Genomic DNA, 14,739 nt, shown 5'->3' on the forward strand with positions numbered 1-14,739 from the left:
GACACTGAATTTGACTTGACTTGGCCTTGGCCTTGCATGTCTTTACTTGAGACTTGACTCGAGACATGGGATTTAAGGCTTAAGACTTGCTCCTACTTCTGGTATGTAGCACAGAATGAATAATTAACACAGTGACCCTTGTGCTGTACAACGAGGAAAAGGACAAGGAGAACCAACAGGAAGAAGCCATTCAGACACAGTTGAATTATGATCCTATTGACATACTTGCAAATACATAGAGCACACATACACAAATATTGCAGGAGGATGTAGGCTTGTATGATGAAATTTGACAAAAAACGAGGTACCACTGTAATTTAGATTATTTATATTATTAATTTATTCACAAATAACTGTTGATGAAAATATTGCACTTGTAGGTAGCCTGCCACTGTGCTTGACAAAACAATGTGGATGTGGAGCTACACTTAAAGCTGCAGTACATCATAATGACACACACTTTGAGTGCAACATTGGAATGCAAGTGTAAATGCAAAAAGAGATCCCATTAAAGGTGAGATGGAGCTTTTTAAATGGGATGCTTCCCCTGGGGGACAAAAGCTTGTCACAACAGGACTTCTAAAAGAAGAAAAAGTACAGGCGCCACTTTCGTAGGCTACTTGGAAGACCATCTACTCTCGGACTGCAAAGTGTTTGTTCAGCTTGTGGACTCACTAAATCACACAAGATGTCTTCTCCTCACTCCATGGACTCAATTGACCTGAAATGTCCGCATCTATCAGTTTGGATGTCAGTGAAAGAGACACGCATGTGTGCTACTTACACAATATGTAATTAAAGTTAAGAAGACCCCCGTGATATGTCTTCAAACACATTCCTCTGTGTTTTTGGTTGCATTTGATTGGCTATGGCCCCACGTTCAGGTATATAAATGACATCCACCAGAAAGGGCCGGTACAGACCACTTTCCATCCCTCTGGAAACACTTCATCGTCTTTATCTTCTCTGCAGCAGGAAGAAGGTAAGATTTTAGGATGATTTTGTAATGGTAATGGTTATGGTTTTAATTAATTTGAACATGCATCAAATTACAATTGAGTGCATCACATAATCAGTTCACAGTTCCACATGTCCAAAAGGAGTAGGTAGAAACAAAGCTTATTTAATCCTACCCCTCCATCTGGTACTTTTACAATCAGTAACTGTTACATTTGTTCACTTCCTGCCTTTCTAATATAATTTAATTTAAAAAAAAATATGTTTTTCATTTAATTTATTTGAATGTATTTTTTGGAATTTAATTGTTTAAATTAAAAAAAAAAAATTAATACATCTTTTTTTTGTCACGTACCAAAGTACGAGGTGATATGACCATACAATGACATAATGGGTACCATAGTAACTGTCTTTTTGTGGTTGGATAATGGTCATGATGACAGTAGAATTAATTTCCATAAAATATATTTCAAGGAGTATTTGCTTAATATTATTAAGTACCAACATTTGATTTTCATGTAATCTTATTTTTTTACTAGTCATATTAAAAAAAACCTTGCCACTATAGATTCCTATCCCAAAACCTGCTGTAAATGTTACGCTATGAAGTGTGTCTGGACCCTAAACGCAGAGGTGAGTTGAGGTTTGCAAAGTATTTAATTGTTCCACAAAAAACTAACAAGGTTACACCATGGAAAAACTCCAAAGTTTGAAGTTTCAGTTCCCTGTGCCATTATCCTGGAGGAACAAAACAAAGCAAAGAATCAGGTTCAGCTAGAGAGACGCTGCACTTGAGTTCATGGGATAGATGGTGGAACAATGTGGCGGTCTCCCAGCCGACAGTACTTAGCATCAGTAGACGGGTCATGATAGGTGTCAGAAGCATACAGCAGCTCCACCTCCAGCGGTGGTAGGGGGTCTCAGAAGAAAAAAACACAAGGAGAGAGAAGGCTGGAAACAAAACAAGGAAACGTGTATGCGACAGTAAAAATGTTACAGTAATATCATATTTCCATTTGAAACACTTTTTTTTCACACCATTATCCCAACACTTTCTCATTTCTGTAGCATGACATCTTTGTATTATTGAAATGTTGCTGCATGCTTTGAATGGGATAAAGAGCACCAGTTGGAGGACAATTATAAGTATTAAAAACTAACATTTTAACAGGATTATATGAGTTTATTCTGAAAAATGTGGAATAAAAAATGACATTTTCAATTGTTTTCATTCGGACATTGTATGTGTGTGGGATTAAAGTTGTCGTTTTTGTGTAGTTTTGTCTTTTAGGTTAATTTACAGAATTAACTTAATGCAGTGGTCAGGGCGGCACGGTGGTCTAGTGGTTAGCTAGGAGACTAGGGTTCAATTCCAACCTCGGCCATCTCTGTGTGGAGTTTGCATGTTCTCCCCGTGCATGCATGGGTTTTCTCTGGGTACTCCGGTTTCCTCCCACATTCCAAAAACATGCTAGGTTAATTGGTGACTCCAAATTGTAGTTATGAATGTGAGTGTGAATGGTTGTTTGTCTATATGTGCCCTGTGATTGGCTGGCGACCAGTCCAGGGTGTACCCCGCCTCACGCCCGAAGACAGCTGGGATATGCTCCTGCACCCCCCGCGACCCTTGTGAGGAAAAGCGGTAGAAAATGAATGAATGAATGAACTTAATGCTTAAAAAATGAATATCCTTTGGCAAAGTTAACAAGCAAAATAGCTTCAAAATGAAACACTGAAAATAAAATGTTCCTAGGATTTCATAAGAACTAAATGCTTGCCGTTTACGATGTTTACGATGAACATAACTAACAGTATTTCTCAACTCCAAACAGTGAAAATGGCGCATGTCGTCCTCATGATGTGCCTGCTTGTGGCTTGCTCAGCGGCTCCTGTAAGTCTAAATTTAAAAAAAAAAACCATCCTCATACTTGAATATTTAATCATCAATCATTACCTTTGCTTGCCCCATCTTCTTCTTCCTGTGTAGGCTCAGGAGAGTCAAAACAACGAGGTAAGTTACCACTGTCTGTCACATACCAGCTTTTCATCAGTCTATTGAATGTCACGTCATGATAGATGTGCAACATGATAATTGGCTCAATTGCACTGCGTGTCTGGAGACGTCTGGTATTTCTCCAGCAGATTGCTGCACACGCCAATGAGGCCCTGAGGTGGATGGAGATGTATCGGTTGTACCAGCAGCAGGTACGTAGCCAGATTATTTCAATACAAAAGAAAATACATGTAATTACTGATTTATGTTTCTTTTCCCCAGGGGATGGTTGCAAACCCTTTCCTTCCTGCTGCAGAAGCTCCTGTAAGATTCTAAACAATGACCTCAAATATTGTGGAAATACTCAATTAAGCTCCGCATATAAACGCCCCGTGGCCTCACAAACAAAATGACAATAAAGAGCTCATTCAGCAGCATCTACAAAATCTACACAATTGTGGAGTTTTCTGGGCTAAGACTTGGATGTTAAACGTTCCCTGTGCAGTTATCCTTGTGTTGTGGAGACGGGGGCTTCTGTGTGAACTCCACAGTGTCGTGTGTGTCCATTTTTATGTTCCCGCCCAGTCTGATTCTGCTTATCTTGCTAGCTTTTTGTCAAATAATTTGTATCTCGCACCTCGAAGTGTGGTCAGAAAAGCATCAAAATATTTAAAAATTTTAGCACAGACAGCAGACCTTTTACCACATACATCCTTTCCAAATTAAGCCTTATAAAACATATAAAATTATGGAGATTGTGAAAAGGAGGTGAAGAAGCGTGTGCAGGCAGGATGGAGAAAAGTGTCAGGTGTGATGTGTGATAGAAGAGTTTCAGCTAAAATGAAAGGAAAGGTATACAAAACTGTGGTGAGACCAGCCATGTTGTTTGGTCAAGAGACAGTGCCACTGAGGAAAAGACAGGAAGCAGAACTGGAGGTAGCAGAGATGAGGATGCTGAGGTTCTCATTTGGAGTGACCAGAATGGATAGGATCAGGAAGGAATACATCAGAGGGACATTACATGTTAGAGGCCTTGGAGATAAAGTCATAGAGGCCAGACTGAGATGGTTGGGACATGTCCAGAGGAGAGATAGTGAATATATTGGTAGAAAGATGCTGCATTTAGAGAGGAAGACCAAAGAGGAGGTTTATGGATGTAGTGAAGGAGGACATGAGGGTAGTTGGTGTGAGAGAGACAGGGTTGGATGGAAACGATGGATTTGCTGTGGTGACCCCTGAAGGGAAAAGCCCAAAGAGAAAGAAGAAAACATATAAAATGAACATAAACATAACAATAGTGTAATGACATGAATAGAAAACTCCCCTAAATATAAGATAACCCCTCATTTTTGAATAAACAAACCAAAAATCGTAGTGTTAAAAAATGGGTATATAAACACCTTCAACCACTACATAGAAGAAAAAACGGTATTTTACTAGACTGCATTTTTAAATGGTAGTATACTAAATATAACTCATAACTTTATTTCCTTTGTCTAGGCTGAACCTGCTGCTGCAGTGGTGGTACGTTCTTCAACACATTAAGTAATGCAAAGTTTTCATTTTAAGGCTTCTTTTAAAAACAATATCATTTACGGTATATAAGACGGTGGATGCTGCACCAGCTCAGCCAGCCACTGGCGCTCCTCCTCCTCCACCTCCTCCTCCACCTCAGGCTCCTGCACAGTCAGCTGGAGAAGCATCAGAGGAAGAGAACGACGTGAGAAGTCTTGACATTTAGCTGAATGTAGTTCTTAGCACTGTGTGTTAAAAATGTAATATAAATGTAACATGTCCCTACACAGGAGGCTGAATCTGCTCCAAAATTAGCTGCTCCTCTAAACTCTGATGAAGAGGCTGAAGAAGCAGAGGAAGCAGAAGAGGAGGAGTCAGCCGCAGAGGCCGCCGCCAATGCATCTGTTCCTGTAGCTGCTGTCGACGTGCCGGCTGAGGTTGTGGAGGCTTCACCAAATGGTGGCGACGTGGCAACTTTGAACGCTGCACCACCTGGCTCTGAAGTTGGAGATGTTGCAGGAGGACATGCTGCTGCTCCTGAGGCTGACGCTCCTGTCGCAGGATCAGAGCCTTCAGTGCCAAAGTAATTTTTGCGCCTTCGTTCCAGGCTGTAAAACATCTCCTAGGTTATGACTGACTGGACTTTTATAAGAGTCCTGTCAGATAAAGATTAGCACAAAATAGCACCACTTTCTTCATGTGTATCTTTTTATCCAAGCTGCCATATCCCCTCCTATTAAATCAGACCCCAGCACCATAAAATGTTCTTTCTACAACTTTTTATCTTCTTCAAGCTTTTGCTGTTACACTAAACTGCTTATCTCGAGGACCATATTGACACAGATACAAGACAGTATTTTCCCAACTAGATAACATTCTAAAAAATACTTATATTGAGATTTATACATGGGAACCGAAAGACAAAACAAATTCTTCCCAAGTGAGTCACAGCTTTTTTTCCTGTCACTCACATGTGTTTCAAGTGGGCTAGTTTTGAGATCATGATGATCAATGAAGCAGAAAATTGTATAGCTGCCAAAATATATGATTAATTACAAAAAAAATAAGGTTTTCTCTGGTTACTCACTTCCCACATTCCAAAAACATATTAGATTAATTGGCAACTCCATATTGTAAATAAGTATGAATGTGAGTGTGAATGTTTGACAGCTGGGATAGGCTCCAGCATACCCCTGCGAGGATAAGCAGCATAGAAAGTGGATTGATGGATGGAGGATGAATGAAATATGAGAGAAACACTATTGAAGTCAAGCAAGAAAATACACAGATCAAATCAAAATCAAATCAACTTTATTTGTAGAGAACAAATATCCCATCCCGGCAAAAAAAAAGAAATCAAGGACACTAATGTTGTGAAAGGTGTTAATGAAACAAAGATCACAAACAGGAGAAGATGTTGTTGGTCTGGATCCCCTCCTCTTCCTCCCCTGGACGTTAATTGCCGTCTTCGCCAAAGAAAGGCTTGATTAAGGTAAAAGTTCATTTCGTTCATATTTTTTCAGTATTTTCTGCATCGAAAACGATAATAATTCAACATAAAATATATTTTCTGACTGCACGGCGGATGAGTGGTTAGATCAATTCCACCCTAGGTGATCTCTGTGTGGAGTTTGCATGTTCTCCCCGTGGACTCCGGCTTCCTCCCACATTCCAAAAACTGCATACATTTATCATTATTGTCTACGTTATCTACATTATCTGAAGTCACATGGGCACGGTCCATTCAGCCTCAAGTAGTTCACTGTCTAAAGAAACACAAGATGACAACATAGCTATATCTATGCAGCACAACTCCTCCAACAGGCAGCATCATTTGGGAGAACACTGACATAGAAACAGGAATTCAGAACATTCAATATTGCAGAATTAAATTATTTCATTTATCCATAGTGGAGCCACATAGTCATTAGATCAGGAAGACCCGGGTTCGATTCTCCCATAGGCGTCTCTGTGTGGAGTTTACATGTTCTCCCCGTGCATGCGTGGGTTTTCTCCAGGTACTCCGGTTTCCTCCCACATTCCAAAAACATGCTAGGTTAATTAGCGACTCCAAATTGTCCATAGGTATGAATGTGAGTGTGAATGGTTGTTTGTCTATATGTGCCCTGTGATTGGCTGGCGACCAGTCCAGGGTGTACCCCGCATCTTGCCCAAAGACAGCTGGGATAGGCTCCAGCACTCTGTGACCCTTGTGAGTATAAGCGGTAGAAAATGAATGAATGAATGAATTAATGGTAATTAGATTTACATTATTTCCTATGGAAAAAAAGTGATGATGCTAAATAACTTTTTGTGCCTATTTGTGGAAGTGAGAAAATTGAAGTGATAAAATTGCAAACAACAGCAAAATACTCTTGTTTATTGAAGGGCGAGCATGTCTACCTGATGTGAAGCCTCGCCTCGTATAGCCGGCAACATGTAATAGGATCAGAGCTGCATTTGCTGAGAGCGCTGACTCAGCATGTGTGTCCATGTGTGCAAGGAGTCTAAATCCTCTACGGTTCCACAAATCAGACAAATATGTTGAGCATAAACACAAACATCTCCACTAAGTGTCTTTCAGCACTTTGGATTACACAAAGAGGCAGAATTGAGCTTGTCCATGTGAGTCTTTCACTCCAGTGGGACCGAGAAAGGGGGCAGCCTTACAGTCCCCTATCTTCTCAGCCACCACTAATCCATCTACTCTTTATAAGAGCATGACAGCATTAGGTAAGCCCCAATGCTTTATCAGTAGAATGGATACATGTTGTTATGGTGGTATGTTAGGTTCTGAGGACCTGGGATCTTTCTGATGTGAGTGGAAATGACCTTGATAGCTACTATCAGGAAAGGTAGGCAGACACTGTGAATATTTTCAAATTTCAATTTTGCTTTCCAATAGCATCGAAAAGTGGACAGTTTAAGGCTCATGTGCTCCCTGTACCGTGACCCCCCCCCCCCCCCCCCCCCCCCCCGACACCCCCAATTCAAACAGTTTAAAGCTTCCCTGTCTTGTTGTATTTGGGTTCATTTGGGTCCAAATGTCTCAACAATGCCAAAACAAAGACATAAACATTTTCTCAAATATTGGTTTGAGAGGACAAGAAAAACAAACTATGGAGACTTATAGAGATATTAATTGCGGAAGAGATGGTAAAGTCCAAGTACGTGGATTTGACTACTAATGTCAGTCTTTAATCAGTAGCTGCTAACTAGCTAGATCTGGGCTGCATTTGTAAGGACACTTTTATTTTCCTTATGATACAGGTTTTTTTCTTTCTCAAAGACATCAAAGTTTTGTATTAAATTGTCTCCAAAGGTATTTTTCTTTAAATTGTGTTTACAGTGGGACTGGTTTTTCAGTTAACATTGATTTGTGAAAAAAATTTCATTTTGTACGTTTGTGTGTATTTTTTGGGTTAGCAAACTGTTAGCCACCTTCTTGATTTGTGATGATTTATTTCTTAAAGGGGACCTATTATGCTTTATATTGTATTCATATCATATTATGCTTTTTCCACTTTTCTGACCTATAAACGTTGTCAAAAATGTTGTATTCTCACATTAAATGATGCCTTTTACTAACACTGTTGACATCACAGGGAGCCGTGCGTCCTTATAGGGACATGCGTTGTAGGCCAGATCCGTTTTAGAACCGCCCTCCGCACAAATCTGCTTCTTTCTGTTTAGGGTTGTTAGCTATGGCTCCCAGGAAATCTTTCTACGAGGCAAGCTCAAGCAGAAGTGGTTGGAGTTGGTGATTGCCAGCAAGAGAAAAATATTTCATTTTAATCTGTCAACGGCATTGCAGACCGGACTGTTTTTGTGAATATGAATGTGGAATATCCGCCAAACTGTTGCTGACCAGAGAGGCTGTGCGCTCTCGACGGGAAAGGTGCATTAATGTCGGACACTGTGCAGCCAAGTGGGGAGAACCACAACGCTCATTGATGGCTGGAATACGGGTAGTCAAGTGAAAAAACGTGTAATGACCATATTTCCACTACCAATGTTGTGCCAAGATTGTCTGCACAATTGAGTGCATCTCATGTTGCTGAACACCAAGTTTTTTTTAACTAATATTTTATATTAAAGTAAACGCAATACCCTCACGTCCAACTTCAGAGCTCCACAGCACCAGCGGTGCCTCTGACAAAGTGTGTCCAACAATGAGTGCTCCTCCTTGGACTGACAATTAAAACATTAAAACAGACCGTTTTGGAAATCAAAGCAAATACAGCTGGAATAGGTGCAGATTCTGGAGAATCTAGACATTTTTTGTTCGGGTTATTGTGTGTAGCTTCTTTGGCTCCATTATGGGTCCCTGAGGTCAGAAACACTATTGAATTCAATAAATAACTCATGGCAAAATAGGAAGGTGGTGTTGAAGACAAAGGTGTTGATCTCGCTGCAACATTGTGTCTTTGGGAGCAGTGGTGTCACGAATCACATCTTCAATAAAAGTAAAAGTAACCGTAAATACAAAGACTGCTATTAAAAAACCTCCAAAAACATCATGTAGCACCAGGTACATTTATGATAACATGTAATACTTAGAATATTTTGCCACATTTTAGTCCTTTTAAGTGTTTTTAAGTGCTTTTTAGCTTTCTGGAAGGGATGGAAACTGGATTTACATTATTCATTGGAGTAACTCAGCCTCTGTTTCGGTTTGATCTTCATTGACGAATGAATGATGCTAACCAAGGTTCCACTGTATTTGATTCAATTGTTTACTACTGCATCCTCGTGTATGTTAACCTGACACAAAACTTCTTCCTGATGTTTTGGGTTTTTTTGTGACGCCTACGACTGCAGATGTGTTGCCATGACCACGTCGACCATTACTCGCCACCTCCCTGTACCACTTGAGACGGCGCCACCGGCTGCCTCCAAGAGTGCAGATCACAGCGAGGTCGACATGTGAGCAGATTTTAACATACACATTACATTGTATAAGCACAGTGGGTTTCATTTGTTCTCTTTGCCTTGAAGGATGGCGCCTCATGCGGTCCCTCACCACCTTCTCAATGTGAACAACAATAATAACAGTGAAGAGTAAGTACAATGAGGGAGCCGTGATGAGATAAGTGAAGCCCTTGTTCACTTTCATGTTGTTTTAAAGGCATATTCAAGGCTTTTCTCTTGGGGAAAAAAAATGACAAAAGAACGAGCTATTACATTACGTCTGACAAATGCATTACCGCTAAATGTTCGCTTCACAGGAAGAAGGAAAAGCAAGAAAAGGGAGCAAATGAGAAGGGTGTAGAAAAGTAAGTGAATCACGAAACAGGACCAGGGATGGTGAATTTAAGGCGATTCATTTTAACCAACGTGTGTTGTCTTTTTGTACAGGCCCAAAGAAATATTTGTTATTAACCCAGCTGGAAATCTCTATTACAACTGGCTGTTCATCATCACATTGCCTGTCATGTACAACTGGACCATGATCATTGCCAGGTGACTGCTTGGACAACTTCTTTCTAATCTACATTCACTACACCGAGAAAGGCTTACATTTCGGCCACATTTACCACATTATTGGCGGACAATAATAGTGCCACCCTCTCTAACAACAAGACAAATGTGCGTCACTGTCTGGAACTGATGACCATTGTCAACAACCATTGTCAAAATGTTCTCAATTGGGTATTTAATGAAAATCTATGATTAAGGAATAAAATAATCCAAATCTACAGGGCCCTGTGTGAAAAAAAATTGCCCTCAAAACCTAATAACTGGTTGGGCCACCCTTAGCAGCAACAACTGCAATCAAGGAATTGCGATAACTTGCAATGAGTCTCTTACAGCGCTGTGGAGGAATTTTGGCCCATCGGAGGGTTTTCCAGCATGTCGCTGAAGCAGCAAAAAAGCCACAGACCATCACACTACCACCACCACATTTTACTGTTGGTATGATGTTCTTTTTCTGCTCTGTTACTTGTACACCAGATGTAATGGGACACATCTTCCAACAAGTTCAACTTTGTCTCAGAGTATTTTCTCAAAGGTCTTGGAGATCATCAAGATGTTTTCTGTGAAAAAAATTGAGATGAGCATTGGTTTTCATCTTAGAACTCTGCCAAGCAGGCTGTTTTTGCCCAGGGTCTTTCTTATACAGGGCCATGTAGGTCTGAATTTTCCATTTAAAAACCGCACTTTACATTATCATTGACTTATTTTGAAATGTGTTGAAATGTGTGAGAAACATGCAAAGCAAATTCAAATTTACATTTCAAATTTGCCAAAAACAAGACATGTTAGCAGTCAAATAAATGTGTAAAGCATCATTTTAATTGTATTAATTTCAGTATTTACATATGTTTTCTGGTGGTGTTCAAACAGGGCATGCTTTGAGGAGTTGCAGCACAACTTCATCGTTTACTGGATTTTATTGGACTACACCTCAGACCTCATGTACTTGGCTGATATGTTCGTCAGGACGAGAACAGGTGAAACACACGGACAAAGATGGGCAACTTATTTGCTAAACCTGTGCTCAAGTATGTATAAAATCAATGTCAGATTTTGACACAGACATAAATGAATTAGCTGTTATGTGCAACTTCAGGCTTTGGTAAACCGAAATAGCACATAATGACAAAAAACTAAATAATAATAATAATATAATATATAATATAATATATAATATAATAATAATAATTTCCTAAAGTCCTAAAAGTTGGTTTTATATTCATTCATTTTCTACCGCTTTGTCCTCACGAGGGTCGCAGGAGCCTATCCCAGCTGTCTTCGGGGGAGAGGCGGGGTACACCCCGGACTGGTCGCCAGCCAATCATAGGGCACATATAGACAAACAACCATTCACACTCACATTCATACCTATGGACAATTTGGAGTCGCCAATTTACCTAGCATGTTTTTGGAATGTGGGAGGAAACCGGAGTACCCGGAGGAAAACCACGCATGCACGGGGAGAACATGCAAACTCCACACAGAGATTGCCGAGGGTGGAATTGAACCCTGGTCTCGACCGCCGTGCCTGTTTTTATATTGCAGTGTTTTATTGTTTTGCAAAACCCCAAATAATTGGGTGTCAATGAAGTAAATAAACCAAAATAAACCATTCCTTCTTAAGGAATACATTTTACATATTGACAAATTTTGACTTTGACTGCAATCAGAAAAAAAAGTCTTATATGTGTAGAGATCTGTGAGTGGCTGGCAACCAGTCCAGGGTGTACTCCGCTTCTTGCCAAAGTCAGCTAGGATAGTCTCATTGTGATGTGGAGAAATGCAGACACACAGTCTTAAAAAATACATTTGTTTTGTCAAAAGGAGGGTTGTCTTATATTCAGGGTTGTCCTATATTTGTGTCAATATGCTAACTGATTTTTAAAAAATGAATGAATATAGGCCTAATGAAGGACAATCAGGTTGAAATCTAGCCTGTCAATAAATCATTGTACCTCTGCAGGTTACCTCGAGCAAGGCCTGATGATCAAAGATGAAAAGCTGCTGCGCGACCGCTACATGAACAGCTTCCAGTTCCGGCTGGATGTTATCTCCATGTTTCCAACCGACATCCTGTATCTACTTCTGGGTATGGACTACCCGGAGATCCGCATCAATAAGCTGCTCAGGATCAGCCGCATGATGGAATTCTTCACAAAGACGGAAACTAAAACTAACTACCCCAATATATTCCGCATTGCAAACCTGATCATGTACATCCTCATCATTATCCATTGGAACGCCTGCTTCTACTTTTCCTTCTCCAAGTCTATTGGTTTTGGAGCGGATGAATGGGTTTACCCAGCGTTAGATGACCCAGAGGAACCTGCGTTTGGGCAGCCCATGAGGAAGTATGCCTTCAGCCTCTACTGGTCCACACTGACTCTGACCACCATTGGGGAAACGCCACCACCGGCCCTCGATTCTGAATTTTTCTTCCATGTGGTGGACTTCTTAGTTGGGGTTCTCATCTTTGCCACCATTGTGGGAAATATTGCTACGATGATCTCCAACATGAATGCAGCCCAAGCCCAGTTCCAGGCTCGAATTGACAACATCAAGCAGTACATGCAGGTAACAGAATCTCACAGCAGTCAGCACACCCATCACACACTTTATACTTTCTCAAGGGACATAGTATCAGCAATTTGAGACGTATGAGGTATGAGGTGACAGAAGTTTGTAGGAGTGGAAAAATACAGTATCGTAGGCTATTTGCATAAAATATTTCAATAGATTGACATTTATATACGCAAAATTGGCATATTCTTGACCTAATAAAAAGGCAAAATAAACCAAAATACAAATATGAGACATCCAGAAGAATGTAAGCTGTAGTATTTTACAGTATTTTATTTGTTTTATCGCTTCACTGTAGGTTTTATGCTTTCTTTGTAGCACTTTCAGATTTCCGTAATGTAAAATGCAATATAAATAAAATTTATTATTATTAGTATTATTATTACACTAATTACTAGGTTTCAGTAATGTCATATTGATGAGATAACAGCCACCAGGAAATACACTTTCCAGGACAAAACAAAGCTAATATGTGAGTCTAGGTTACATCTTATTTATGTTTAAGATGTATGTTATTGTTATTATTTTCTCTGCCTACTATATTGGGTAACAAGAGCGTCATAGTCACTATAGGGGTGTTATTTTATGTCTAGAGGGCTCTAATAATGTTAAAAAACCTATTTAGAAAGTCATAAACAGGTTTTCTATGCTGTGACCACAAAAGCATTGTATTCATAAATATTGTTTTATATACAGTATATATATAACAATATAAATATTGTTTTTTTATTGTTATCTCTGATTGCATGAAACACCCTTATTTTCAGGTTCGAAAGGTCAGCAAGGATCTGGAATTGCGCGTCATCAAGTGGTTTGACTACCTGTGGAACAATGGCAAGGCACAGGATGAACGTGAGGTTCTGCGGTATCTCCCAGACAAGCTGAAAGCCGAGATAGCCATCCAAGTTCACATGGAGACGCTAAAGAAGGTTCGCATTTTTGCTGACTGTGAAGCGGGCCTGCTGATCGAGCTGGTGCTAAAGCTCCGGCCTCAGGTGTTCAGCCCCGGAGACTACATCTGCAAGAAGGGCGATATCGGTCGTGAGATGTACATCATCAAAGATGGGAAATTGGCGGTCGTGGCGGATGATGGCGTGACTCAGTTTGTGGTGCTCGGGAGCGGGAGTTATTTCGGTGAGATCAGTATCCTTAATATCAAGGGCAGCAAAGCAGGAAACAGGCGGACTGCCAACATCCGCAGCATTGGATACTCTGACCTCTTCTGCCTGTCCAAGGATGACCTGATGGAGTCGCTAGTGGAATACCCGGATGCTAAGGGCATGCTGGAGGAGAAAGGCCGACAGATCCTGATGAAAGACGGCCTGATTGACTTGGATCCTGCCAACATCAAGCCGGAGGCCAAGGAGTTAGAGGAGAAGGTCAGCAGATTATACAACACAATGGAGCTGATGCAGACCAAGCTGAAGAAGATCCTTGGAAAACACAAGAAAACGGATACAGCTCTATGGCATCGTATCACCGACCTGGAACGAATGACAGGTGAGGAGGTAGAGGATGAAGAGGAGGAAAAGGAGGTGAAAAAGGAGGGAATTCAGGTGGAAGACGATAAAGCTGGAGGGGAGGAAAACGAAGAGGAAGAGAAGGGCGAAGCAAAGGATGAGGATGGTGAAAAAGTGATCCGAGAAGAAGGAAAATAAAATCATTTCAAGAAAACATAGCACTTAGAGCAGCTTAAAAACATTAGAAACCATGGAAACTCTTTGATGTGTAAACATAGGCAGTAAATCTACCATACCATTCCATACCATTCCATACCATCCCATACCATCCCATACCATCCCACACCATACCATCCCATACCATACATCCCATCCCATCCTTTCCCATACCATACCATACCATACTGTACCATACCATACCATACCATACCATACCATACCATACCATACCATACCATACCATACCATACCATACATACCATCCCATCCCACACCATCCCACACCATCCCACACCATCCCATACCATACATACCACCCATACCATCCCACACTATCCCATCCCATCTCATACCACCCCATACCATCCCATACCATACATACCATCCCACACCATCCCATCCCATACCATACTACCCCATACCATCCCATACCATCCCACACTATCCCATCCCATCCCACATCATACCATACCATACATACCATCCCATACCACCCCATACCATCCCATACCATCCCACACCATCCCATACCATACA

At 40.7% G+C, this 14,739-nt stretch overlaps 2 protein-coding genes across 4 annotated transcripts; both read left to right on the forward strand.

The window, feature by feature from the left end:
* The first annotated feature begins 931 nt into the window (after nucleotides 1-931).
* enam (enamelin) lies at nucleotides 932-5,052 on the forward strand. Its single transcript, XM_058086634.1, has 8 exons — nucleotides 932-982; nucleotides 2,790-2,848; nucleotides 2,945-2,968; nucleotides 3,097-3,162; nucleotides 3,233-3,274; nucleotides 4,451-4,474; nucleotides 4,557-4,670; nucleotides 4,756-5,052. Exons 2-8 carry the CDS (start codon nucleotides 2,795-2,797, stop codon nucleotides 5,050-5,052), a joined length of 621 nt encoding a protein of 206 aa, XP_057942617.1. The 5' UTR covers nucleotides 932-982; nucleotides 2,790-2,794.
* Nucleotides 5,053-7,010: 1,958 nt separating this feature from the next.
* On the forward strand, nucleotides 7,011-14,339 carry cnga1a (cyclic nucleotide gated channel subunit alpha 1a). 3 transcript variants are annotated; one of them, XM_058091585.1, is made up of 8 exons: nucleotides 7,011-7,198; nucleotides 9,287-9,391; nucleotides 9,464-9,526; nucleotides 9,694-9,741; nucleotides 9,824-9,928; nucleotides 10,814-10,920; nucleotides 11,907-12,517; nucleotides 13,291-14,339. In XM_058091585.1, exons 2-8 carry the CDS (start codon nucleotides 9,297-9,299, stop codon nucleotides 14,179-14,181), a joined length of 1,920 nt encoding a protein of 639 aa, XP_057947568.1. In that variant the 5' UTR covers nucleotides 7,011-7,198; nucleotides 9,287-9,296; the 3' UTR covers nucleotides 14,182-14,339. The 3 variants fall into 3 exon arrangements, with proteins under 3 accessions (XP_057947568.1, XP_057947567.1, XP_057947569.1); XM_058091584.1 differs by having other exon boundaries at nucleotides 7,178-7,320; XM_058091586.1 differs by lacking the exons at nucleotides 7,011-7,198; nucleotides 9,287-9,391; nucleotides 9,464-9,526; nucleotides 9,694-9,741 and adding an exon at nucleotides 10,279-10,381.
* The last annotated feature ends 400 nt before the right edge of the window (nucleotides 14,340-14,739 follow it).

The sequence above is a fragment of the Doryrhamphus excisus genome, chromosome 1, assembly GCF_030265055.1.
Source record: "Doryrhamphus excisus isolate RoL2022-K1 chromosome 1, RoL_Dexc_1.0, whole genome shotgun sequence".
NCBI classification, from domain to species: Eukaryota; Metazoa; Chordata; class Actinopteri; order Syngnathiformes; family Syngnathidae; genus Doryrhamphus; species Doryrhamphus excisus.